At 59.7% G+C, this 27430-nt stretch overlaps 1 protein-coding gene across 4 annotated transcripts; it reads right to left on the bottom strand.

Annotated features, from left to right (window-relative positions):
- Positions 1–1371: 1371 nt before the first annotated feature.
- LOC104378978 (SH2 domain-containing adapter protein F) lies at positions 1372–20134 on the bottom strand. Of its 4 annotated transcripts, none has more exons than XM_086620521.1 (7): positions 19649–20134; positions 11702–11831; positions 10481–10699; positions 8769–8966; positions 5604–5775; positions 5111–5230; positions 1372–1754 (listed from the first exon to the last, which is right to left on the bottom strand). In XM_086620521.1, the coding sequence occupies exons 1-7, from the start codon at positions 20132–20134 to the stop codon at positions 1568–1570; spliced, it is 1512 nt and encodes a 503-aa protein (XP_086476647.1). In that variant the 3' UTR covers positions 1372–1567. The 4 variants fall into 4 exon arrangements, with proteins under 4 accessions (XP_086476647.1, XP_086476648.1, XP_086476649.1 ...); XM_086620522.1 differs by having other exon boundaries at positions 8769–8906; XM_086620523.1 differs by lacking the exons at positions 5111–5230; positions 5604–5775; positions 19649–20134 and having other exon boundaries at positions 1685–1754; positions 8769–8906; positions 11702–11775.
- Positions 20135–27430: the final 7296 nt, after the last annotated feature.

Raw genomic sequence — 27430 nt, 5'->3', positions numbered from 1 at the left:
TGACGGGCAGCTGGGACAGCGATCTCTCAGCTACAAGACTGAGTCTGGAAAACCCCTGGGCTTCCTGCTGTGGCTGCAGCACTCACTCATGCAAGGTCCCCACAGTCCCACCGATCGCCTCCATCCCCCCCGAAAACCTGCAGGACCAGCTCCTTCTTGCAAGCAGGCAGTGAGGAGGATGATGCCTTTTCACAAAGCCTTCCTCAAGCCACCGCTAAGACATCCCACCAACGCCCCAAGCGCTTTGGTCCGCTGGTCCAGCAACAAATTTGCTGCTGCTATCCCCTCTGCTGAGCACAGCGGGACCACGCGGGGAGCGGAAGGGAAAGGGAACGCGCTGCAGGGAAGCGGCAACAAGACTGAGCTTAGTCCGAAGCACGGATGGAGGAAACGTACGCACGTGGGTACAGCAGCAACACCAGGAGCAAGGATAAAAGGCAAGGTATGCATTAAGTGCTACAGAGCAGATGTAGCTTCAGCCAAATGAAGCGAAGGAGCGAGCTGGCCCAAAGGCAAGGTGTCAGGAAGACAAAGAACAGGGCTGGAGCCACTAAATACCCAGAGGAGGAGAACAGGAGATCTGTGAAATTCAGGGATTTTGCCTAAGACTTACGAGGGGTGAAGGAAAACAAGGGGGCAAAAGATTCCAAAGCGCACCCCCTTCCACAGGGGACAACAGGCAAGTCCAAAATCAGCTCATCGCCGCCCACGAAGGGTCTCAAAGACATAGCGAGGACATGACCCCTGGTGTCCCCTGTGTCTCAGACGAGCGAGCTGGCCGGATGGCTCAGGCACACAGGTCTCAGCGAATGCAAGAGCGAAAGAAAAATCGATTCACTTAGAGCTTTCGTGTAATGAAATCCCCTTCCCATTTTGCCATTTTGCCACACCTGCCCCTCCCTCGAGGTGGTGGGACATGGGTGCGCAGTCCCCATGGAGCTGGAGGTGACCATGCACCGCTTTATTAGGCAGTGGTGCTGCAGAGACTGGTCACTATTTACATTTGGCAAAGGATGGCAGTGAGTACCGAGCACCCGTGTGGGCGGGGGCCACCGCTGGCCTGGCCCATCGCGCCTCGCTAGCCCCATGCAGGCCCCCGCTCGCCCCTCGCCAGCCTCCTCGCCTGCGGGCACCGCCGTTTTGTCTCCCATGGGCAGAGCCAGGCACCCTCACGGAGGCACCTCAGGCCTGTTAACGGATGATTTCTCCCCTTTTTCTCACACATTGCCCCCTCCCAGGCCTCTCCGAGGCCCCAGCTCCAGTCCTTGCGTCCCGAGCTCTGCCCGTAGGCAGGCGAGGGTGGCGGGCAGCCAGTGAGCCCCGCTCAGTTCCTCGCATGGGGGGTCCCCCGGCACTGCCCCAGCAGGCAAACCGGCACACGGAAGCCCTCCGAGAGAGAGGGGCGAGGGGTCCGGCTGCAGCAATCCCCAACAGTGCCAGCTGTGCCCAGCGAGCCGCTCGCGGGCTGCTGGTCCAGAGCCCGTCCTTGGCACAGCGGCGCTCGGCCCTGCAGACGGGCCAGTTTCGGATGCACCCGGCCTCCAGCCTGGCTCGTGGTGGGTGAGGACTATAGGGTACGGATAGCCACCGGGTAAAGCAAGGACATGTGCTCAGCCCCCTTGATGGGCAGCTTGCGGCTGGCGTAGTGATGGATGATCTCCGGCACGCTGTCGAAGGGCGGGCTGTGCTGACCCAGCACGTACTTGTTCTCTTGGGTCCGGGACAGTTTCATGTGCATGAAGCCCTGGCTGCTCCTGCAAGGAGAGATGGAGGCACGGTTAGGGGGTGCAGCTGGCCCCAGCCTCCCGCCAGCTCCTGCCCCTACCCCGTGACAGGCAGCCTGCCTGTGCCATCCCACTCTCCGCCAGCTCCGGACAAAGCCCTCGGCGCAACAGAGGGTCACGGCTGGCCATGCTGCACTACGTCCCCCCAGGGAGCACGGCCACGCAGCGGGGTGCAAGGGGTCCATCCAGGGACAAGGACGGTGCCCGAGGCCGGGGTGGGTGCGTGTGGGCAGAGAAGTGAAGGCACAGTCCTCACCCGGGAGGACCTGGGCTCACAGATCCTCAGCCCCACCACGGCAAAGCAGGGTCTTCTCCTCCAGCCAGCAGCCCATCGCTCCCCCCGCCGCCGCCAACGCCGCGGGCTCCATAAAACCCGCTCGGCGTAGCAGGGCCGTTTCCCGGCACAGCACGGGCACCGAGCCACGCCAGGCAGCGCAGGCAGAGCCTGCCGCGAGCGCTGATTCCCAGTGACGGGCTAATGGCCCTGTTGCTATTAATTTGCGTCTCCGAGGAGAGCCACAGCCTGTCTGCAGCGTCTGGAATGCACATTACGGCAAAATATTGATGACTTAAAAGCAGACAGGACCTCATCAGCAATGCCGAGCCGCTTCCAGCGCGGCGCAGGATGGTCCCATCCCCCCGGCTGGAGACGGTGCCCGTAATGGACAGCCCGGCTGCATTAGCAGAATGGGTTTGCAATCCATTTAGTTCGGATTGCAATCCATTTCGTTCGGGGAGGCGAGGAGACGGCTGTCCCGGGGGAGGGCAGGGGGAGAGCCGCAGCCCCCCTGCCAGGGGCCGAGGAACAGCGATACCGGCCGCATCCTGCGTGCCAGCAGCGGGCGCAGGGACGAGCTGGGGGCTGCACCGTGCTCAGCACCTCGCAAAGGCGCACGGGTTTACCCTGCACACGCGCACGGTCGCTCCGCCGACACGCACAGCTGCCCGTGGGTGCTGTGCCCTGCCTGCGGGCAGACCCTGGTGCTGGCAGGGGGCAGCGGCGCAGGACCCCAGTGCAGGATTGGTGCCAGTCCAGCGTGCGAGCACGGCCACACGGGTCCCCAGCGAGGTGACGCCGGTTGCATTTTGCCGGAACCGTTCCACGGGTCTTTGTCACAAGCTCAGGAATGTGACGACATCAGACCCCGAGAGGCGCTTGAAGGAGCAGGCTGCAAACCTGGCAGCATCGCAGCCGGCAGCGGGGACGGCACGAGGACAAGGGGCAGGTGCTGCTCCTGCCGAGCACCTTACAGACGTGAGGAAGGACCCAAACCTTCGCAGCGTGGCCTCAGCCACTCCCACGGAGGCACGGGCCAGGAAGGATGTTCCCAGAGCATTTGAGGCAATGACACTGCAACGGGAAAGCTGGGCTGCCTCGCCTGGGCCAGCCAGGACACAGCAGGGTTAAATCCTTCTGGCTACCTGACACACTACGGGTACAGCTGCTCCTGCTGCTCTCTCGTGCATATTTTCCTTTAAAGCAGCACAAACGGGCTTTAGGTCAGCACCCCAGCTCTCTTTCAAGACCATCTCCTCCACTGCACCTCCTTCCTCAAGCAAAAAAAAAAAAAAATAAAGAGAGTTTAAAAAAAAAAAGATAGAGAGAGATGCAGACAGCCAGCTTACAGCTATATAAAAAGCATCCCAGGGGATTTTCCTTGAAAAGGCTCTACAGAGAAAGGCAGCGGAGCAAAAATCACATTCCCGAGGCTGTGGGCTCTCTGCAAGCACAGCTGGTGGACAGGTAATGCCCGAGCAGCTCCTGGACAGGCTGCAGTCTCCTCTGGGGAGGTGGCATGCCATCTGCACGTCCTAGCCACAGATGCCAGTTGAGAAGGGGATTTGGCCGTTTTTGCCACGAGGCTAAGGACAGGCAGTGAGAAGCAAGGGAAAAAACCCAAAGAAATGGGTAACTGGCTTGTAGACAGGTGATGGAAAGGGGCACCCGTGCTGGTGAGGGAGGAAGCCCCATCAACAACCCCAGCGTCACCGCCCAGGGTCTCCAAACCACATGATGGCTAATGCCACCCGCAAGGCTGAGAGGACCTCTCGCAGCCTCGAATATGGCTCATCGACTGGCAGAACCTGTTGCTTCAAAAACTGCTTACAAGCTAGGACAAGGAAAAAATACTGAAAAAATTAAAACATCAGTAAACATTCTGACAAAACAAAAGGAATGGAGGGAGTTTTTCCGGAAAGGCTTGTTGTCTGATCTGAAAGCTACGAGTGCAGAAGGAAGGAAGAATATTTTCAGCTAAACTTCTGCCCTGGTTTGGTGCTGAAGACAGCAAAAAAGTGGAAAAAAAAACCTACATCGAGAGAGGAGCAATCTAATTCACAATTGTGTTACTGTGAAATAAGCAGGGGAGGCTGAAACCACCAGGGAGCAATGCAGGTACAGAGACCGCTGGGGAAATTTAAAGTATACTGAGAAAAGCGTAAGGATACGTGGCCTGTTGTTGGATGGAGATGACTGAAGTGCTCAATAAATACTTTTTCCACATCTGCCAGGAACAGAGCTAATATACTCGTCCAGCAGGAGGGCAGGAAGGTATTTGCTAATCCATCATCATCTTCAGGACAGTAACAGCTTTGATTTCGTGGGTTCAGGCTGTCCCAAGAGTCCTGAAAGAGCTGGATGAGGAGCTATGGGCAGCTTCTCCCTGGCAGGACACGTGCGGTGATGCTTCAAGCAGTTTTGGCACTAAGGGAATCTGGAAAACTTGAGGCGGGTGCAAAGTTTCCCCCCCAAAACCTGAGCAGAAACCAAACTGTGCTGTGGGGGTGAGGTTTCCCTGCTGGGAAACCAAAGCAGGGTGATGCCCTCTCCAAAGTGTGGTTGAGCAGCAGCTTCAATGATTACGTGGGCTGGGGAGGCAGGAGTGGGTACCTGCATGTCCATCAACAAGGGGATCCCACAAACTTTCTTTTCCCATGAAACTAAGCTACGAAGAAAACAGGGTAACACGAAGCCCGAGCTAGCAGCTGTAACCAGACACATCGCAGTGAGCGGTGAGGCACATCCTTTTAGCCATCTGAGGGACTGCCAGCACGCTGCCAAGGGAAGAGCAGCGTGCCTGCAGACCTGCAAGCCTTCCCAAGAGATACTTTTGCCAGACACCAAACCAGAAGCCTGTGCCGCACCGCAGAGAAACGCAGCCTTCGCATTCCAGCCATTTCTGACCACTCCGTGGGCATCTCGGAGTTACCCCATTGGCACGGGCACGCGTTCACGTGGGGTACCCACCCATGACAGGGCACTCATGGCACTGGGCCACCTCTGCTGTGGGTCCAGCCACCCCCCCACCCCATCCAGGCTCACTCACTTCAAGGAGAGGGAGAAGTCGTTCTTGCTGGTCTCGCTGTTGCGCACCAAGTAGCTGGCCTCCTTGCACAGCCGCAGCAGTGTCTCCGCATCCGTCCGGCTGATGGCCCCGTGGTACCAGCTGGAGGTGGGAGAGGGACCGGCTGTGCCAGGCAGAGAGCAGACACCCCAGGAAAGACTCTGCCCCAGGGCAGCAGCAATGCCAGCACCCGGCACCTCCCTGGAGATGGCAGCCACGTTCAGGGAGAGGGATGTGGGTGGCACTGCCAGGATTGGGGCACAAGGGGCAGGGCTTCCACTGGGCAGCTCAGGGAGGTGAGGGGACACGACGACTGCGAGACGGGCGGCAGGGACAAGCAGGCAGAAACGCAGGGCCAGGGAAGGAAGGAAGGAAGGAAGAAGCAGGTCAGCCCCAGGGCTCCTCGTGGTGTGGCCACAAGGATCCCAGAACAGGCGGAGGGGTCGGGCAGCCGCTCGGGCCAGGCAGGACTCACCACTGGCTCTCCAGAGGCAGGGCAGGGTCAATCCGCTCCCCGATGAAGGGTCCAGGCTCAGCAATCAGCGTCTTCGTGCTCTTGAGGCTGCTGGAGCCATGCCTGAGGGCAGCCCTGGCCTTCTCCTCCCTGCAGGGTGAGGTGCGGCCGTACCCCAGCCCCTCCGATGGACCTGCAAGACAGGCACGTGTCACAGATGGCGGCGGGGACGGGCTGGGCTCCCAGCTTTCCTCGTCATGGAGGGATCCCGCAGGAAGGGCCAGAGCCACGCCACATCGTGCTGGGTCCTCTCACGCTGCCCGGTCCCCCTGTTCTAAGCAAGGGCAGGGCAGGGCAGCTCTTGTGCTGCTGCTCGCTGCAGTGCCCCAGGATAGACAAGGTTGGGTCCCCACCATGCCAGGACTGGAGTCCTCGCAGTGCCCGAGCCCTGGAAATATTTTCCAGACAGGTTTCAAGAGCTCAGAGAGGTTTTCCTAATGCAACCAGAGATCCAGCAGTTGTGGCAGAGTGAGAAGCAGTAAGGACAGGCTCTCCAATCTTGGGAAAAAAAAAAAAATTAAAGAAAAAGAGGAGGGGGTAGATGGAGCTAAAGGGAGCAGCCAGTTTGGAAATGAAGGACACATTTCTGCTGGCACCAGTACACCCCCTGGGGGGACAACTAATAATTCCCCAAGGTGGGAAGGGGACATTTTGCTCCTCCCTGACACGGCCGCCTGCCCAGCACCAGCCCAGCCACCGGCCCCCACGCGCCAACAAAACATGCCGCCCGGCAAGCAGCGGGGGATTAACCGAGCCGTGCCCCGGGGACCCAGCCTCCCGCCGGCTGTTATTTCCGTGTGGGATGATTTCAGTATTAACAATATTGTTTCTCCCTCCTCCAGAGAGTTCATTATTGCTGCCCTGCAAGGTGAGCCCCCTCGCACAAATTACTTATCGATCGGGCAGAGCCGCCTCGACGTGAGGCTGCCGGTGGCTGATGCTGCAGAGGCACAGTTGCCCCAGCGGCGGCCGAGCCCCGGCACCGCAGCTCCCAAGACGGGTGAGATGTCCCGGGCTGGGCAGCTTCCCCCTCCCCATGCTCCCCGGCTGCTTGGAAGGGGAGGCAAAAGCAGGGTGATGCTGAGGCCACGTTGCTGCAGAGCAGAGGCAAAAAATACCCAGAGGGATGTTTTACCCTCTAGCAGGGCATCTGCTCAGGTGGCTATTTGAGGTGCACCTTATCTGGGCCCTCCAGGACCAAGATGAGAGGAAGGCAGCTGGAAGGAAACCAAACCAAAATCCTCCGCAGCTTAGGATGGCTTGAAACCCCCCGAGAAGGAGCTTGGGCAGGAGGTGCCCGGCGTTGAGGCTTGACAAGCCCTGCCACCGCCACAGTCTGGCATTTCACCGGCCAGGCTCGCCCCTGTACATCACACCCAGGCTTTAGTTTCAACTCAGCACCTTAAAAAATTGGGGCAACCGTTAAAAAGCCAGACAATCAAAACACCAAAGCACTCGCTGGCGGCACAAAGTCATCGTGTTAGAGGCTCAGAAGAAATGCATTGCACCTGTCAGAGAGAGGCAGAGGCATGTGCATGATTAAACAGGATATTAAAAACAAGCCCCTAGGAGTAAGAAGACATCCTTCAAGAAGTTCAAGTCACCCCCAGACGGGGGAAGTAGAAAATGAGGCAAAACTCTGGCAAGATAAACTTGACACAACAAAGCAAGTCAGGGAAAAAAAAGAGACTGTGTTGCTAAAACCAGGAAAAACGACAAACTGATGTGTTCATCAGGAGCAGGATGCATGTCAGAGCAACTGCGGGGACGATAAATGATGGGGGAAGAGAAGAGGCTGCGTAGCAAGGAAATTAATTTTTCTTGACACCTACATTCGTTGTAGGAAGAGGATCAGGACATGTCCCCCTGCCGAGACCTTTCTTTTTCGAGACGGGTCTCAGCCTGTAGCATCCCTACGGCAGTACCCCAGCACAGCCCCGGCATCGCTCCGGGGTGTCCCTACAATCGGCAGCGAGACCGGCTGTCGTGTGCAACCCCGTGCTCGAACCCACCCGGGAGCCACCGAAAGCCACGTTGTTTTCCTTTTACGAAGCTCTGCAGGGATCTGGCTAACTGCAGATAAGGAAATCAGACATCTGCACCTGGCACGTCGCGGCGCCCACCAGGAGCAGCGTTAGCGACACGCGGGCAGACACGGCACGCTGGGCCGCAGCCGCCGGTTTGCAGAGAAGGAGTTGCAGATCCGTCCCAGTTCTCTGCAGGAGAGAGCCCAACCCGGAAAACCTGGGTGGCTTTTGACAATCCCCCCATCTCCCAGTGCTCTTGGAAAAACCCTAATCCGCCACGGCGTACGAGCAAAGCCCTTAAAATATTAATAATGGGTTAAAAGAGAAGCAGCAATGTTTGGCTTTCATAAACGAGACTGCCGGCGGAGTCCAAGGGGGATTTCCACGGGGGCTCTGCCGCTCGGCACACACAAAAAGGGCTTCACGACAAGGCAAACCTGAGATGACAAAGCGTGCCTGGGAGATTTAGCTGTGCAGGATGGCAAAAACGAGAGCGAAGAATCCGGAGGGACCTCCTGCCACTGAGCAGCAAGGTGATAAAACAGCGGAGGAAACGGAGCGGTGCTAAACGACGACGCGAGGCGCGCGGGGAAAAACAACTCCAGCTCCAGCGGTGGGGCCTGAATTAGCTGCTGCCACACCTGCAAGGGACCTGGGTATTCAGAGTCGCAGGAAAACATCAGCTAAATGCTCAGAGCAGTTGTCGAGAAGACCGTAAAAGCAGCCATCAAACGCTGGGAATTTGGAGGCAAAGGGGAGAGAACAAAAGGGAAGGTAACAATAACTCTGCCACCCAACAATCCCCTGGTGCCGCTCCACTGCTGCGTGCGAAGAGGAACCGTGGAGCTGGAGAAGATGCAGAAGAAGCAAGGACAAACATCTGGCGTGCAGCACAGGACAAGGGAACGGGCCAGGAGGAGCTGGGGGAAGGCGGGAGGAGGCGGGTGGGGGTCTGGCAGCACCCGCAGGCAGAGCCCTGCCAGGTGTGGGCACGCTCCGAGGCACGGCAGCGTCTCGGAGTTGCTGGGGCAGCGAGGCAGGCTCACAGCGGGCATCGGCCGCGGCCCCCCCGGACACCCCGCTGTCCCGCGAGACCCACCGTTGGCGTCTTCGTAGCTGGGCTGGCCATGCTGCGGAGGGACGGGGGCACCGAGCTCACCGTCCGGGGGGCTTTCACCGCTGTCGAGCTGTCCCACCGGCGGGGGCCATGGCAGGTCTTTAATGACCTTGATTTCGACTGGAAGGGGGCGGGGAGGGGGGGGAAAGAGAGAGAAAGAGAAAGAGAGAAAAGAAAGGGCTTAGAAAAAAAAGTCAGTAACACCAGGCCCATGGAGAAGGAGAGCAGTTGTGGGGGAAAAGACCTGAGGACTAAATTCCTGGGAGCCCCTACGCTGGCTTGGCCAACTCATCGCCTCCCTGGCACCGAGAGACTTCGCTCCTCCGTTGGCTTTCCCAGCCGGCCCTCTCTAGGGCAGGGGGAGCCTGCAATCACTCCTGTCTCACTACACATCCATCTGGGGGACCTTGGCCAAGTGTCCCATTGCCATCTGTCCTGCCTATGCATCCGTCTTGCTCTGGGCACTCCCTAGCCACCCAGCAGGTCTGCGTTGCCCTGTGAGGCACCAGTGGGTTGCTGCCTTGTGCCAGTACCCGATGCCCATCAGTATGGGGTCTCACAAGCCCCCCCCCCAAAGCAGGGAAGGGCCAAGAGAGAGATCCTGGCATCGCAGGAGAGGAGAAATGCCCTGTGAGCCACAGCAGGACCTGCTCTGGCTCCAGGAGAAAACAGGCAGCGGGTCCTAACGTGGTCCAGGGCACGGCAACCTGACTCCCTTGGGACTCAGAGCAAGCCTGAAGCACCCTGGGGAGTGCCCACGTACACCCACGCACAAGCCAGACCTATGAACACTCCGCCTCCACTCAGGGACATCGACCGAGGCGGCTCATCCGCCCAGATCCGCAGCACAGACCCAGCCCGGCAGCACACGGCGTTTCACGACGGAGCCCGACGAGCCGAATCCTCGGCACCGCGCGCTGCGGGCATCAGCCCTGCGCCCGGCAGAGTCCCAGCGGCGCCAGCAGGCGCCGCGGCGTCGAGCCCAGCGCGCACGTCTCCAGCTTGCAGAGCCCAAACCCAGAAGGTGAAGTGCTCTCGAGCCCGAATCTCCACTCCCTGCCCGCGCAGCGCCAACCACCGCCGGCTCCAGCGCCTCGTGCACGCCGGCTGCAGCGTAGGTGCGCGCGGCTGCAATTAAAATGCATCCTAGGTAAGAGCGTGGCAATTAGCCAGCGCCAGCGGAGGAGCCGGCACTAATGCACGCCATGGATCTCCTCGTTAACGAACACAAACACAATTGATCCCGCAGCACGGATAAATAGGTCAGGGGGCTGGACGATCGCCTGGCCAAAGGCTCCTGGGGGAGCGCCCAGCTCTCATCCTGCCCTGAGGAAGGAGGGATCTGCTTGAGCCCAGGGTCGCCCCTCTCCCCCAGAATTGGGGTTGGGGGTGTGGGAGTGAACTTGAACCCAAGGCTGTGATCAGTTCGAGGGGGAAAGAGGCAAGGAGAGACGGGCACTGGACAGGCTGCCAAGGCAGCTCCATCCACACCACCCAGCCTGGCTCCCTGCTGAAGAGAAACAGCTTCTGCAAGTGCACGAGCAGTTCCTGAGCCATGGAAACGCCAAGGCCAACACTACTGACCCTCAAAGGACGAAGGAACTCCAGGAGGCAGCTTCCCCCTGCAAAACGCAACGCAGCATCGGTCCCTTTATGGCTGCTCTCCATCTTTTATGGCTGCTCCCATCACTCACCTGCGAAGGCTTTGGAGATCCGCTCCTTCTTCCACTCCCAGGGCTGGTCGTATTCCTCCGGTGGCCGCTCGTCATCCTCGGGCAGCCGGGACTCCCTGGGCCTGGGACAAGCCAGGCGGTCACCATTCATATCCAGCCCTCCAAGCACAGGCTCATAGGGAGTGTCGTAGAGGTGCAGCGGCCGGGCAGGAGCCTCCCGTAAGCCCTTCTGGCGGATCTCTAGCCGGAGAAGAGGGAAAAGACCATGAGATTTTTGCCCAACACAGCCCAGCCAAGGTCCTCAAAGTCCTGCTTGATGAAAGGGCTTGATTTCACCTATGGGCAATGTGGGGCAGGGAGCATCAGCAACAAAGCAGAGCCCTAAAACTCCAGCAAGCACCTGCTGGAAGCAGGGAAGCTGCTGGGCAGCTGGGTCCTGAGCAGTCCACAACACCAAGATACCTTCTCTCCCCACAGTACAACATTCCCACTCTCGGGCAGCCCTGCGAAGCAGGGTCCATGAGGACAGGGCATCCTAGAGCCCGATTCCCTGCGAGCAGCATGGCCAGCATCTTCTCTGGACCCCCGCTGTGGCTAGTTTAATAAAATGCCCTTCCCTCAGGCAAAACAAAAATCTCTCCCACAGATGCAAGCAGCCCCTTCACCGCTTGCCGATTTTTCCAAGAAACACCAAGTGAGCTTTCCGGAAACCACCGGCTCCAGGAAAACCACGGGACTGCGAAGCAGAGCCAGAGCCCGGAGCGTGCGAGCCGGCACGGCGACCCTGCGCGCACCGCGTGCTCTCACCTCGCCGGCTTTCCAGCCAGAAACGAGCCCACTGGGGACCCCGCTGCTGCAGCAGACAACGGCACGCTCTGGCCCAGGCCTAACCCAATTAAACAGCTCCCACATCCGTCTTAGTTTTATGCCAGATACACAAATGTCACGTCTCTCCTGGTTCAGCCGGGCAAGCAGGCACCGTGGTCCCGGGGGTAGCACAACAGGGAGACATCCTTTACTGCTCGGGTAGCCTTAGCGAGTGCTCCAGCTGCGGCAGGCCCACTGCACGCGGCCAAAGCTGGGAGGATTGGCCTGCAAAGCGGCCGTGTGCCACCGATTGCCCGGGTTTGCCTTGTCTGGGGGACCTGGCGCTGTCTCAGGCTGCAAGTAACGGAGTACAGCGGCCACCAGATTCACACAGCCAGGACCAGCCAGACGCGCACATGGAGCTTTACACCTTACCAGCCATCATCTTCTGGGCTTCGTACGGCTCCATGTATCCGTCATTCTCCGTCACCTTCTCCAGCCCTGCCTGGCTACCAGCCACCTGCGCCGCATCGAAGGGATCTGCGTAGTCCTCCAGGACAGCCAGCTGGAGGAGGGGAAGGGTAGGAGAAGGGTTAGGGTACTCCCTGCCTTTTCAGGGAGGGTCAGGGACCGGTTGAAGCCCCTTGAAAGATCCCCACCAGCTCTGCTAGAAGCAGCCAGAGCGGCAGCCAGGACCCCAAGCCCGCAGCACGGCAGCCCTGCAGAGCAGGTGCTGGCAGCCGGCAGCTTTCCAGGCACCGGCACTCGGCCGTGGAAACGCTCCAGCCTTTGTCCCGGAAGCTGGGACGGAGCCAAGCAGAGCAGAAGGCGGCCCAGCCTCCTCCCTTACCATCAGAGCAGCACTGCCAGCACCCGCACGGATGCCCCGGCACGGCCCCCACCGTGGCGTGGGGCTGCCAACGGTGCCGTCCCCCCCGCACGGCACGCAGATGCTCTCCCTGCATGCAGCCACGTTTCCTCGCCTGAGGCGGAGAAGGGGCGCAGATCCCAGTACAGGGGTGTCAGCTGGCACTGGTGCGACTGGGAACTCACTGGTTATTTCCCAGGGCTCCTGCAGGCTCATTTGAAGATGTTTCTTAACAAAAGGGGTAAGAACAGCCTACGGCTTCCTCTCTGCTCCATCCCAGGCCCCCACAGCATTCCCACATGCAGCCCAAACAACACAAGACAGGGCTCCTCCATGCAATCAGGAGTCACCGGAAAGCAGGACCAGGAGCCTCTCAAGTGCCATGTCAGGGGAGTGGCACAAAAAGCCCAAGGTTTGCCCTCACTAGCAAAAAGGAGATGATACCGCAGCAGGACATGGGGCATGTCCCACAGCTTGATCCCCTGCAGTGCTGGAGCCACATTCTTGCTCCGGTATCTCAGCAGCTTCCCGGCCAGAGCGCCCCATCACTTGACGCAGCAGCCCCCAGCAAGCCTGTAGCTGTACATCCCACCTCCAGCCTGAGAGCCCGGTCCTAAAACAGGGCCAGGTGATATTTCCAGCAGGGTCCAAGCACTCCCAAACACATTTGCCAGGGTCCGCTTGCCCGCCAGGCAGCAAACCCCAGGCTGGACCATCTGGTGAGACGGGTTTTGCCACCATGACACCAGCTACGTGGCCCAAGCATGGTGAGGTGGCTGCCTAATCCCACCAGGTGCCAGGCTCCATCCTCACCGCCATGCTGTCCCTGCCCCTGGCTGGCCTTGGAGACCAGGGCCACTCAGGCATTCCTCTCCAGCTCCCATAACTGGCTGAAAACAAAACACTTCTTCCTCCTTCCTGTGCAGAATGGCCTGACAATAGCCTTGAGCAGCAAAACCCAGCAGGAAAAGGGAACAGGAACTGGAGCTGTAAACACCTCTGCACAGCCCGGAGCCTTCGCATCCCTCTGAGCTGCGGGAGGAACGCGGCTCCCCGCGCCCCGGCTCACCACCTCCTCCGTGAACATCCCGGCTCCAGGCTCTGGGGCAGCTGATGCAGTGGGCAGCGAGGGCAGCTCTCCAAGGCACGAGCGAGCGGCAGAGCATCATCCCCGGAGCAAACCCCACCAGCCCCAGGGCTCGCAGCCACCCCAGGCGAGCGCAAAGGGAGTTCATAGAATCATAGAATCATAGAATGGTTAGGGCTGGAAGGGACCTTCAAAGGTCATCTAGTCCAACCCCCCTGCAAGGAACAGGGATATCTCCAACTAGATCAGGTTGCTCAGGGCCTCGTCCAACCTGGCCTTGAACGTCTCCAGGGATGGAGCATCCACCACCTCTCTGGGCAACCTGTTCCAGTGTTCTACAACTCTCATGGTAAAAAATTTTTTCCTAATATCCAACCTGAATCTACCTCCCTCTATTTTAAAACCATTACCCCTTGTCCTATCACAACAGGCCCTCCTGAACAGCCTCTCCCCATCTTTCTTGTGGGCCCCCTTGAGGTACTGGAAGACCGCTATAAGGTCACCCCGGAGCCTCCTCTTCTCCAGGCTGAACAGCCCCAACTCTTTCAGCCTGTCCTCATAGGAAAGGTGCTCCAGCCCTCTTATCATCTTCGTGGCCCTCCTCTGGACCCTCTCCAACTGGTCCATGTCCTTCTTATGTTGGGGGCTCCAGAACTGGACGCAATACTCCAAGTGAGGTCTCACGAGGGCAGAGTAGAGGGGGAGAATCACCTCCCTCGACCTGCTGGCCACGCTCCTCTTGATGCAGCCCAGGATGCGGTTGGCCTTCTGGGCCGCAAGAGCACATTGCCGGCTCATATTGAGCTTCTCGTCCACCAGTACTCCCAAGTCCTTCTCCTCAGGGCTGCTCTCGATCCAAGTTCAGACATGGGAGCGCGCAGGAGCCGCCAGCCCCCGGCTTTGCAGCGGGAGACGGGAAATCTGCTCTCGCCTCCATCATCTGAGGGAGACGCGGCACGGCTCAGCCCCCACCAGGCACTGGGGACATCAGGGGCAACGCTGAGCCCTGGGGGCAAACTTGCCACTGCTGGGGCAAAACCCTCCAGGGAAATCTGAAGTCATCAGTGACTTTTGCAGCTGCTTGGTCGCTGGGACCAGACCTAACGCCCACGGGGCGGGGAGATGAGCGACAGCGACCACAAATTCACTGCGGGAGCCCCTCTGTTTTCCAAACACCCTTTTCTTCTCCAAGGCAAAGAGGGGTTCAGCCCACAGCTGATGGGTGCTTCCCCCCGAGATCCCGAGGGCAGATCAGCGCCCGTCGCTCCGAACCCCCACGCCTCGGAAAGCTGCAAAGAGGCTTTCGCTCCACCGCAGCGACGCGTGCGGAGCACAGCCCCGCGCCGGCAACCGCTCATCCGTACACGCGCCAGTGCCGAGGGAGGCACGAGCACGCAGGCAGGCGTCCCGACACGCACGGACGCACAGGCTCGACGCACGAGGTGGGCGGACGGGCAGCGCCATGCCTGATGCTCACCCTTTGGAAAGAGCTCTCACGGCTCCGAGTGTGCTGCGGGGCGGCGTAACACGGGTTACTGACCCTCCTGGGCTCAGAAAGGGGTCGTCTGCTCGTTCCCCCCACCCCGTGCCCAACCTGCCATGAATCCCATTTCCTAGGTGCGTTTCGCCGGACAGACACAGACCTGACTTGCTGCTGGCGCCAGTCCTGACCCTCCCTCTCTCATCCCGTGAACACAGAGAAGCTTTGGACAAGACAGGGCACCAGCCGAGAGACTCCTCTGCACGCAGCGGTCGTGCTTCTCAACCAGAGGAAAACCTCCTCCGTATTTAGTTAGCGCTTGGGTCTGGCTTCCCAGGGAGGGACGCACGAGCTCCCATAGGCCCTCAGATGTCTCCAGCTCCAGGTCTAGAAAGCAGAGGATGGTGGAGAATCCTAACACGTCCCTGACAGGACCCCTGAAACTGGGTATTTTGCTTTGCAGGGGGGTGCAGAGGCACTCAGCAGCCATCAGATGGGCTCTACGCAGGCAAGATGTGGTTTGCCAGGCTGAGCTCAGAGCCAGAGCAAATGGCTCAGATCAGGGGCTCAAGTGTCCGAGCTCCCTACGTTTGGTGGGGCTTTGCCACACTGGCTTTACTCCTCCACTGTCTCAAGGACGCCTCTTCATAGAAGCAAAGTCTCCCCACCATTGGGTGCTGAGAACGTAAACCTATTTGGTTTTTAAATGGTCAGATATTACAGCGGAGAGCCACGGAAAAGCTGGGAAGGCAACTCCTAACTGCCTCGAGGAGCACTGTAACCTCGGGATGCACAATCAAGCAAGCGAGAATGGTACCCAGAGCCCCAAGCCTGGAGATGCAGGAGGCTCCAGCCAGTGCCGGGAATGGGGCAGGGCTCTTGGAGGGCAAATGGTGGGAACCACGCAATTACCAATTGCATCCTAATGCCCTTGCACGTGGGGCCGAATTAGGGTTGCCCGGGAAACTGCATCTCTGACGTTTCCTAATCCGAGCGCTGGACTTTATGAGCGGCGCGGGGCTCTCTGCGGCAGCCGCACCGCATGCGGCCGCTCTCCCAGCGCAGGAGGGGGCCACAGCCGCGGGCAGGGTAGTTCCCAGGGGTGCCCCAGACCCAACCCCCCCCAGTTCAGTCAAAGGCCTGGCATTGCCATGCTTCGCTCACCTGCTGTGTCGCAGAGGGACCTGCTCACTGCCCAGCCGACCCCAGCTTGCCGCTCAGATGCCCGGGTACGGAGGCATCGCCTGCTCATGCGCAGCACGAGCTTTGCTAGATTTGAAACAATCTGGGTGCAAAGCAAAAGCCTGACACACAAAGCCACCATCTCAGGGCAGGTCTTGGTGCAGGCTGGCCCTTCAGAGAGCAACCGGGCACCACTGGCACTCAGACACACATCCTCTTTGTGCACGAGTGTGTTTTTCACATGTTTATCGTCTGCCGCGGCAACACGCACCCAGATCCCCGCTGCTGCAGCACCGAGGCTGCTCTCGCTCTGTTATTTATGCCAACTCTAAGAAAAAAAGAAAACCAAACAAAAACAAAAGCAAAGGGTTAGATCATCACTGGGTTGTCGCAGTAAAACGGTTTTTACGCTGCCCACCAGGGAAGGCGACAGACGGTGGCCCTTCAGCAGAGCTCACAGTTCAGACGCTGAGGTCCCAGAGCCGAGTGGGGGCTCTTCAGCCCATCTTGCCTAGGAACATCCCACCTGCCACCATCTTTTGCCACGACAAGACGCTCCACTCTATAGAGAGGCTCCCAGAGGACACTCAGGGAGATCCTTCACTTTATAAACACTTGCCCTGGAGATAAAGTGTGTTTGGGGTGCCCCCAACCAGGAAATTGCTGGGTTTCATGCTGGAGGCACTCTGAGTTACAACCAAGCTCAGTTCGTTCTCTCTGTCAGGTGCAACATTTCCCCAGTTCTACCCATCTTGCAGCTTGGCCTTCAGTGGACGCCGAAGCCAAACCCAAAAGCAAATCGAGCACTGGCCTTCCAAGAAGCATCCGGTCTGCAGCCCGTGGGGGACAGCTGGGCCAGGCAGGGATCCCACGGCTGCACCCACGGCACGAGAGGAGGGAGCGTGGGGCGGACAGGACAGCATCGCGCAGGATGACTCAGTTCAGGGAGGCTCCCGCAGGAAAGACACACGCCCATGAGCTTCCTGGCTGACCGTTCCCACACCCCGAGGCACTGACCCGGCACTCCCGGCAAAATCGCCAGCAACCGGTCCCGGTGGGCACAACACAAAGGCCTCCTCGGGCAGATCCCCCCAACCTTGTCCCCGAGCACGCTGTGCCCTGGGTGCAGGTGTCCCCACGCTGGGAGGTCCCTCACCACACCTCACCCCACTGCATCCTGGTGGCACTGCTCCTCACGCCTAATCCAAACACGGCAGAGAAGACATCTCCAGGGTATCCGCCTCGCTCAGGCAAGCTGTACAGGGCCAGTCTGTTGTCCACTGCTGTAGGGAAAGGATTGCCTGGACCAAGTAGATGGAGAAGGATCCGTGCGTGCTGGTCTCCACCATGTCTAGGTGCATCCTCACAGATGGTGCAGATCCCATGCAAGGCAGAAAGACGTGACGACTCATGCTACAATGGCAAAGCATTGGCAATGGCATCCCACCTGCCGAGATGTTCCTGCCCCGTCTTCAGTTCTCTAGAACCAGCAGGACTCCTACAAACACTTGCTGGACTGCAGATATGTCCCCAGGACAGCTACAGCAGGCACAGGGCTTCCAGGGAACATGGTCTGTCCCTCAACCTCAGTGCAGCGCCTGTACCGCAAACCACACGGCCTCGGCCAAACCACACAACCAGGAACTGGTGGCTGCTCCTTCTACTTCTGTCCGACCTCGTCCTCCCTGCTCAGAAGGGCTGCACATTTTATTAGAATGTTTTTTAATGCCAATCATTAGCAAAAAACCTCTCTGCTCCAGCAGCCTTGCCTGTACCTAGAATTATACTTCTCCCTTTATCTTCAGCATCACCACAACACAAGGCCCACACTAATGGACTTTCTGGAGTCCCAGTCCCCACAGCAGGTAGGGAACAGTGCCCACTGCCTCTTCCTAAGCATGGGAGCACTGAGCCCCTGGTGCAACCATCATCTTCACTTGAAGAACTCAGCAGAGGCTCCAGCATGCCTTGGCTCCAGGACACCTTGACATAGCCTCCAAAAGCAGGAGTCACATGCAGAAGCAATCCCCCAGCAGGTGCTCTCCATCCTTCTGGACCACCTCCAGAAAGGACCACCATGCCCTTGAAGCAAGGCAGGAATCCTCCTACCAATCAGCTCAATGTCAAGACCAGCAGATGGGAGCTGCAAAGGGTGCTCAAATGTAACTGAGACGCTCCACATGGTGGACACTCCCCAGCTCCTCCAGGGAAACTGGAGCTGCACGCACTGTCAATATTCCCACCTTATCTCTGCCTTCACCCAGCCTCCAGAGCTCTGCCTGTGCCCGTCGTGTATCGGAGCCCTCAAGAACTAGAAACATCCTCCCCAGAGATGCACACAGGAGATCAGGAGATAATCGAATTGCCATGTATCTTGGACAAGATGAAGGGTCTTCTTTGGCCTCATGCTGTTAGAGAAGTTTCCCCAAACGTCTCCCAGCTTTTGGCTCTTTTCTAAACTTCCTGTTTTTCCGGATGCCCGCACAGCTCAGCCTGTACCTGTCGGCAGTCCCCGCTTCCCGCAGCTCCTGCTCAGCCCTTCGCACATCACAGTCCGAGTCCTTCCTCAGACCACCAGCGCCCACCTCCTCCTCCCCTGCCCACAGCAGCCAGTTTACAGGATTCTGGCTCAAAAGGGGGTTTGTGCCAAGCCCCTCCGGAAACCTCCTGAAAACGATTAGTGAGTAAGAGCAACTTTCCAAGATCAACCAGCGACAAGTTTTTCTATCTGCTTAAAATACTCCCAAGCGGATTTTGCCCACCACTCGTTTCCTCGTGCCACCCAGCGATGCCAGGGCGGCGGACGGGATCACTGTATCCACCATTCTCTCCGCCAGCCAGGTCTGCAATCCCGTCGAGTTCGCTCGACAAGCCCCGTCTTGCAGGCGGCAGCGCCGGCGGGCACTAATTACCCCTCCTGCCTTTATTTGCGCAGTCCCCGCACCAACCTCTCCGCCAAGAGGCCCGGCACCGACGGCTGCAGCCCCGGCGAGTTTATCCCTTTGCCAGGTCCTCGCGCCGCTCAGGGCCCGTCTCCCCGCGGGGAGCATCTCCCGGCTCCTGCCTCGTGCCGGGGACGTTTCTCGCCTCCTTCCTGGCACCGGCTCCGCTCTCGCCCCCCGAGAAGGCGGCTGGGAGGCGGCAGACAAAGAGGCGCTGAGGCTCCCTGACAAAGCAGCTCGGAGGGGCCCGTCCGCCGCCGCTGGCACCGGCAGGCTCTGGCAAGCGGGCAGAGGGAGATCCGCGCCGCTGGGCGCAGAGCGGAAGGAGGCCCAAGGGCCACCGGCCCCAGCGTCGGGGGCCACCGGAGAGAGCCCTGTGCCGCACGGGGCCTTCCCAGGCTGGAAGGTCTTCACCTCTGTAGAGCACCAAGCGCTCGGCTGCCAAGGAACGGCAAGAAGGGAGGGGGGAAGGTGGCCCCCGCGCTCTCGCACCTCGGCGAGCGGCACTTCCTGCTGGGGATCGTACCTGCCTCCCGCGGGAGCTGGAGGACAAGCCGGGGCCGCCCCCGCTGACGTGTGACCGGCATGTCGGTGCTGCCGGGGCACGGGGGGGGGCCGCGAACGGGAGTCCCCGCAGCGCCCGGCCGTGGCTCCTGCCGCCGCCAGCCCTCGGCACTCGGGCTGCCCCCCTGCCCCGGGGATCCCGGCCCCGCTCCTCGCAGCAGGCGCTGCGGGTCCAGCGGGGCAACCCGGAGCGTCCCCGCGGCCGCGGGGCTGGGGCACCCCAGGGTGGGCGGCGGGGTGCCCGGTGCCAGACACTCACCTCCTGCGGCGGCTCGTCGGGCGGCTCGGGGCCAGCCGGGGGCGAGCCGGGAGCGGCGGGTGTCAGCGGCGGCGGCGGGGGGCTGGCGGGCACCTTCTCCACCGCCTCCACCTTGATGAGCCGGTGCTTGGGCGAGACGTACCGGGGCCCGTCGGGGGCGGCGGGCGGCGGCGCGCCGCTGTAGGGGTCCTCGAAGTCGCGCTCCTTCTGCAGCCGGTACGCCGCCACGATGTCGGGCTGGGCGGCGGCCAGCGGCTCGGCGGCGCCCCCGGGCGGCGGGGGCGGCTGCGGCGGCGGCCCGGCGCGGTAGTCGGGCTTGGGCGGCGCGGGGGGCGCGGGCTTGGCGCTGCGGAAGCCCAGGTGCTCGCGGAGCCAGCGGGCCATGGTGCCCACGCACTGCGGCGCCCCGCCGGCCCCCGCCCCGCCGCCCGGCCCGCCGCCGCCGCCGCCGCGCTCCGAGCCGGCCGCCGCTCCGCTCAGCAGCATCGGCGCCGGCGGACTGAGCGCGGCGGCGGAGCCCGGGCCGGGGGGGGAGCGGGGGAGGCGGCCGGGGGAGGCGGCCAGTGCCACCTGCCGGAGCCGCCGCGCCGGCTGCGCCGAGCGGGGCTTCCCCCCCCCCCCCGGCCCCGTGCTCCGCCCGCCCCGCTTCCCCGGATCCGCTCCCCCCGGCACGGCTCGGCACGGCCCCGCACGGCCTCCGCGCCGCCCGGCCCGCCTCCCCCGGGGCCCGCCCCGCTCCCCTGCCGCCCGGCCCGCCTTCCGCCGCGCCCGGCCCGGCCTTCCTCGGCGCTCCGGGCTCGCCCCCCCGCGCTCCGGGCAGCCGCTGGCTCTCGGCTCCCTCCCAGCGGCGCCGCGTCCCGCCCCAGCCCCGGGAGACAGTCGGCCCCCGAGGGCGCCCGCTGCCCCGTCCGCTCTTGCTGCGGGCCTGATCCGGCCCTGGCTGCTCCCGGCGCTGCCAGCTCCGCCAAAGCATCGCCGGGCTCCGGGAGCGGAGGAGAGGTGCACCAGGAGAAGGGCCACCGGGGAGGCTGCTAATGAGATGGGAGCAATAAAGGGTCCCTCGATGGCGAATCCGCTGTCTCGGAGGCGTTCCTGAAACCAGCCCCGTGCAGGACCCGCGGAGCAGATCGCTCCAGGGAGAGACACTGAAACAGCAGGCTGGCACCATGGGCCCCCACGAGAAACACTGCGGGACCCGGGTGAGCAGGGACGAGGCAGAGGAAGGTGCTCGGGAAGAAGGCTGGGTGCGCGGAGATGTCAGGGTGAGCGTGCAGGGCTGAGCCCCCGGACACCCGGGGCCAGAAAAGGGGTTGGAGGACATCCCCTGGGGTGCAGTGCAGCCCAGGCACAGCTGGATTTACCGGAAAGGGGCCAGTGGTGGCAAGCATGCAGAGCAGGGAAGTGGCATTGGGAGCACTGCGTTGGAGCACGGCAGCGGAGGCCGAGGCCATCCCAGTGGCAAACAGCACACTTACACGTGTTCTGACTGTTACACCCATCACCAGCACCCCCCTCCAAGTTCTCACCCACGATCCAGGACTATTTCCCCATGCCCTCCTAACCCCCAGCAGCCGCTGTGCACAGCCCCGTCTCCAGACCTATGCCCCTGAATCCTCTACACCCCTTCCTAAGTGGGCACCGTTCACCCAAACCTGCTCCCAGCCCTGCTCACAGGCTGAATCCCTCAACGGTCATGGTCAACCGTGCCTGAAAGGGAAGGGGCCAGAGGCAGGGTGCTCCAAAAGCAGGACCACCACAGAGGTGAAGCCGTGCAGAGGCATGCAGTGAGGGGAGAGAGATGTCATGGTGTGGTCCTGCCCACCCTCACATGGTGAGCCGGGCTCCTGCCCCACTATCAGAGCAGATGTTGGGATGCGGCTGTTGGGGAGGAAAGGATGTCTGGAGAGAGAAGCTTCTCGTGGTGACCCACCTTCCTTCCAGCCCCTGTGCAGGAGGAGAGCTGGGATGGGGCTGCTGAGGAGCTGAGCTTCCTGTGCCAGCCTGGCACGGCACATGCCGAACGCATGCCCAGTGAGCCCGCCAAGTCCCAGATTTGCTGGTTTATTGAGTATGCACTCATTGCACGCTCCTGCCCAAGAAACCCGGCCAGATCCCCCAGGTCCAACCGGACATCAAGGGAGCTTCCTCCCTAGGGAGAAGACAGCCGTGGCACCCAGAAGCCAAGACTAGAAATTTTAGAGCATAGGGAATGCAAGACAAAAAAGGCATCAGGAGGAGAGAAAGTGTCTGCCAGGAATGGAGTGAATACAACGCAGTATTTGACATCTAGCAGCAGACCTCAATCCCGGCAGATGGGGATGATGAGATTGTTACGAAAATGCAGAAAAGACAGAGGTTCTCAATAAATCTTGTCTGTCCGGCATTTGGAAGGAAGCAGGCTGCAGGGCTGATGACGCATGAGATTGGGAGTACTTCCACTCTGTCAGTAACCAAGGAGGATGTTCAGCAACATCTGTTGGAGACGGCTCTTGTTAAATCCTCAGGCCTGGAAAACACACGCTCAGCGTCTCCTGAGAGGTGACCAAGGAGAGATCGAGCTTGTGGTGGTGGTTTTTTTTAAAAAAATACTACCATACCAGAGGAATTGCAGGGGTTCTTCCTTCCCATCCTGTCCTGTCTCATTTCTCCCATCACTCCCTTCCTGGAGAGGCAGCTGCACCAGGGCCGCGCTGGGGATCAAAGACGGTCTGTGATCTGAGCCCACCTAGGACCTCAGCAGCTCCTCACCGTTTGCTGGGCCTGTTTCTTTTCCAAATTCCTCTGTGGCCTTTTGGCAGATGGGCACCTGGCACAATGTAGCCCCGTTCTCTGATCCGTACCCTGTGGGGCATCCCCTTCTCACCTGAGGCTTCAGCAGAGCCTGGAAGGGCATCAAGAAGATGATCTCTGGACCCACCTGAGCCCTCAGATGGGTCCCAGACAGCCACAGGGTGAGGAGGATGTAGCTGGGGTGGGAGCCCCCCTTAGGAGACTTCTTTGTGCTTGGGAAGCTTTGAAGGGGAGTCCAGAAGGAGACCAAATGAGCTGCTTGCACCTTGTGTGGCTCAGCCCAAGCGTGAGCTGCTCATATTTTTTTCTGCAGTCGTAACACGACGCTGGTGACATCCCTCCGTCCGCAGCAGTGCGTTTCAGGTCTGAAGAAGCAGCGACAGATTTCTGCGCTCACACCACCGACGCCAAGCTCCATCTGCGTCTCACGCTGCAGCTGGTGTTGCTCCAGTCCCCAACTGTTTACCTCCCTCCTATCTGATGCACCCATTTGATGCCTGCGCCGCAGAGACTGGCCCCGATGCCACAACTGTGGCCGTGATGCCGCTCCACCTGCGAGTCCCCGCGGCCCAGCGGATCACCGTGACAGATGGCTGTCACGTAGCATCGCGCGCGTAGGGACTGGCGGGGGACACGGGGCGGGACTGGCAGACGGGAGAGGATCAGGGAGCACACGCTGCGCCACTCGCGTGCCAGACTCCACATTTCGGCTGCTCTCTCGCACGGCCGCGGTGGGAAGCCCCCCGGCAGGATGAGCAGCCCTGGGGGCTGCCTCCTGTTCGCACTGCCCGCGGCTCACGGGGTCCCCAGGATGGAGGGAAGGATGGTGGTGGAGCTGCTGCGTGCACAGTCCTCAGTCGGGAGGACGACAACTCCTGACTGCACAGAAGGGATTTTTGACTTGCTCTTTTCGACCGTGGGAACAGGGGAGACAGGAGGCCTTCTGCAAGGACCCGGGGCTGGACCTCTGCACCAGGAGTTCTGCTCCCGCCCTCTTCTCCATCTCTGGAGTGTCCAGGAGCTCTCCTCTGTCATCTCTGTGCTGGAATTCACAGCACGGCCCTTTCTCTCACCGAAGGCAGCAGTAGCTGCTCGCCTGGGTAAACACTTCCCAGGCAGGTCGGAGCATGCACCAGGAAGAAAAAGCCAGGCAACGTCTTCCAGGCTCCTGCCAGCCCTGCGCAGAGCTGTGTGCGTCCTCAGCCCTCATCCGTCCTCCTGGGTGTGAGGAGCTGCTTCAGCTACCCTGAGCGCTCCTTGTGCTCTCCTGCAGCCCAGGACAGGAGCCCTGTTTGGCAGCTGGGCCAAGAACAGGACACGGGACCCTCCCTGGATCTAGGAGGGCTGAGGCCACATCGTCCTGGTAAACCTTCCCTTCCAGTTTAGCCCTGAGCAGTGCGGACACAGCTCAGCGTCCCCCAGGCAGCAGCTTTTGGTGACTCAGAGGAGAAGATCTCTGCTCCTGCACGCTCTTGAGGAGGTGCTGGAAGATGATTCACCCACAGGTGATGTGGGGGCTGAATTCAGCATTTGACACTTGCCAACACGTCACTTGAGTCAGGTGCTGGATCAGCTGCTACCCCTGACAACAGCATCTCCCCTGGCTTGCAGGGAGGCGTGCAGCCCCTTGAATCTCCAGGCCTTCTTCTGCTGATTTGAATACAAGCCATGCCCAGGAGCTTAGAAATGCCTGTGGTGGCTCCAGCCCCTTCCCTTCTCAGGAGCACCCTACACGAGCTCCGCAGGGACCAGGAGGATGTCACATCTGCTGGGTGACACCCCAACCTCCCCCAAGGTCTGGGTACAGCAGGGCACGTGAGGACTGAAAGGTGGCAACTGTGACACCAAAAATGCTTCCCAGGAGGCGGTCAAAGAGCCACACTGATAAATGACACATCTGTTCTCTGCAAATGAACAAAAACTGGCATAAGCAGTAGGAAACTGGCATCGTTAGGGGACAGATGGATAAATATGACATACTGGGAAAGAGTCGACACAGCGCTCTCATAGTGAATTTCTTTTTCCCAAAGCTAGCAGCTTTCTTGGAAAGAGCCAGCGGGCACCTGATGGTGATCCAGCTGAGAGAGGTCACCTGCATTTCCACAAGCAGATCCTTTGATGAGATGAGGTCAGCAGAGAAGTGACAAAATCTGCTAATAATACTGAATTATTCTGGATACTGTGGACGAACGCTAAGGATTGCAGGAGGACTTTCAGAGGCTGAGCAACTTGGCAATAACACAAAACAAAAGCCAGTGTCAGGGAAGCGACACACATGGGGAAACCAAGCCCAGCCTCACATCTAAAGTGATGGGCTCTGAGACCGGGAGCTCTGACACTCCATGAAAACATCCTCTCAGCACTCAGCAGAGGTCAAAACTGCAAAACCTCTCCATCAAAACTGATAGGAAGGGTTAGGAAAAGGCAGAGAAGACATCAGAGGTGCCACCGTTCCCTGGTCAGTCCTGGCCGGTGGGGGGGTCCTGGTCTCCCCATCCTGAGGATACAGCGAAGTTAGAAAATGTGCAGAGAAGGGCGACAGGATGATCAAAGGTTTCTGCACATGGGGTGCATGATGGACCAGGGCTCTTTGGCATGGAAAAGAGACAACTGGGGTCACAGGGGAGAGATCTGCATGGTGGGGGGAGGGTGGGGAGAGACTGGCAGATCAGGGATAAACACGAGGAGGTGACTCGGCACACAGCAGCCCTCCCTGACACGGGCCGCTGCAGATGCTGCGTGGTTTAGGAACAAGACCAGACAAATCCACAGGAAGAAATCCATCGAGCTCTGCTGAATACAAAGACTGGCACAGGAGCCTGGCAAATATTTAGAGGGAGGGATTGTGTCCAGGGGAGAAGTTGCTGCAGCACATTTGCGCCAGGAGACCGTCAAAGAGTGGGCAGTGGGTGAGATGGGCTGCTCTTGCCGCAGCAGCTGCCCGTGTGCAGTGGTACTGCTCTCAGACATGGCGTGCAGGCAGCAGGCTTTCATTTGGCAAAGCCATTACCTGTCTGGAAGAGTCCCTCTGTCAGCAGTCCCTCATCCTCACACCAAGCACAAACCCCACCAGTTGCACCATAGCACTTCAGAGCCTGCAAGCTTCATTCCTCCCTTCCAGATATTCCAGCTCCCATCAGGCTGGAACGAAACGGCACAGAGCAGCCAGGCCTACCCATCCCAGCTTGCTGCCAGGGCGGGGAGCGGGCTGGCACAGAAGGGATGCTCTGCAGTCCTCTCTCACCCCAGCCTGCTGCAATGAGTTGCATAGGGGTGACAAGGGCCAAAGACAAGCAGAAAATTGGGATAAAGCAAGGAGGAATATGAAGAACATGGGCCTACAGCAAGCCCCATGTATGATGTGACACGTTGTTCCTCCCAAGCATCACAAATTAGGATGTTTCTGCATCAAAAGTCGCACATGTGATGCAGACCTGGGCTTTGCAAGCACGTTCAGACCACTCGGACGCTGCCTGTCCAGACGTGGGATATGCCCAAAGCACGTGCATTTACCAAATGGTGCAAATTCTTGCAGGCACTTTTTGCAGCTCTCCAACCTTTCTGTCAAAAGAAATCATTATGCAGTTGATAATAGAATTGAAATCATGCTAATTGACCAAAAGAAGAGACGACAAATTGCTGACAGACATCTGCCAGCTCAGAGCCAGATCCATCGGTCACCGCCTCAGCGAGCATCTTTTCTGCCTCTGCTCTCAGCGCCGACAGCCCTCTGCACATCCACAAACCTGAGCGTCACAACTGCTCCCTGGTGCGATCCGTTATTTCATTAACAGTTGACGAGGTGTGGAGAGCCGTGGGGAACTTCATTTCCACAAACCCAGGCCCAGCACCCTGGAAACGGGCCAGCGAGAGAGCTGGGTGACAGATAGGAGAAAAAAATGACTTCAGGACTGACACAGAGCACGAGAAACGCCCCTTTCACCAACAAATGCCAGGTATGGCTTTGAGGAAAATTTCCAAACAGCCACTATGTAAACTCTTTGGCGTTGTTTTCTTTTTCCATAAAATCGTTTTACGTGGGATCACATCCCCGCGCGCTGAAGCCGCACTCGGTGCCCACGGGGACAGGGGAGCCGAGCCACAAGAGCTCTCTGCAGCTGCCTTCGGTATTTCCCCAGCAAAATTAGGATTGTGGCAGGGAAACCTCATGACAGATGCCAGCTTGGTGACAACGGCTGTATTATGCCATGCAAATCGCGTGGCTCATCCAGCCACCCGCTTTCATGCTCTGCCCAGCCAGGTTGACACTTCCAGGGCTCCAGCCGTAGCACAAATTCAACCCCTTCAGTGCTGGCTCCCGAAAGCCGGTGGGGATGGCAGGGAGGAACGTCTGCATCTGCAGGGTATTATTGGCCCCTACCAGGGGGTTTGACCCTGCAAGGGCACAGCAGTGACCCGGTGGGATAAGAAGCCCGAATTCCTCCTCTGAATGAATAAAGGAAGCGGGACCAGCTGGTAGACCATGGATTGAACTCGATAGCAAGCAGTAAAGTGGAATTGATTGGAGCCGCCTGCACTTATCGATCTGAGGCAGGGCAAACTAAGGAGCTGGAGCATTTGCAGCTCAATCAGAGCGATGTGCCGGTTGGAGGCCTGTGCTCTGGACTGGCAGGGGACCTGTGCGCCCCAGGAAAGTGTTAATGGTGGGTTTGATTAATCCAGCTGCAATGGCCACGCTCACACAGCTGAGTCCTTCTCCAGATAGACTCTCACTGGCTTCGCATTGCCTACGGGGTGTGAACCACCCCTGGCATCCTCCTTATATCTCTTAATAGGGCTGTCATCAACCATCAGGAAGATGAGCACAGCGGACAAGAGCGAAACAGGGGCCATTCCCCCCACGCAGAGGGGAACACGTGTTTTTGCCACCAACTCAGCCCTGTGTCTCTGAAAGGGCTGGGATGCAGAAAAAGAAGGTGAATTCGGAGGGGAGTGCAAGACCCGGAGAGGCGAGGGCCGGGCAGACTGACT

The sequence above is a fragment of the Tauraco erythrolophus genome, chromosome 14 (genome assembly GCF_009769465.1).
Source record: "Tauraco erythrolophus isolate bTauEry1 chromosome 14, bTauEry1.pri, whole genome shotgun sequence".
NCBI lineage: Eukaryota > Metazoa > Chordata > Aves > Musophagiformes > Musophagidae > Tauraco > Tauraco erythrolophus.
Note: the sequence above shows the minus strand (reverse complement) of the source record. Positions and strands in the feature narration are given on the sequence as shown.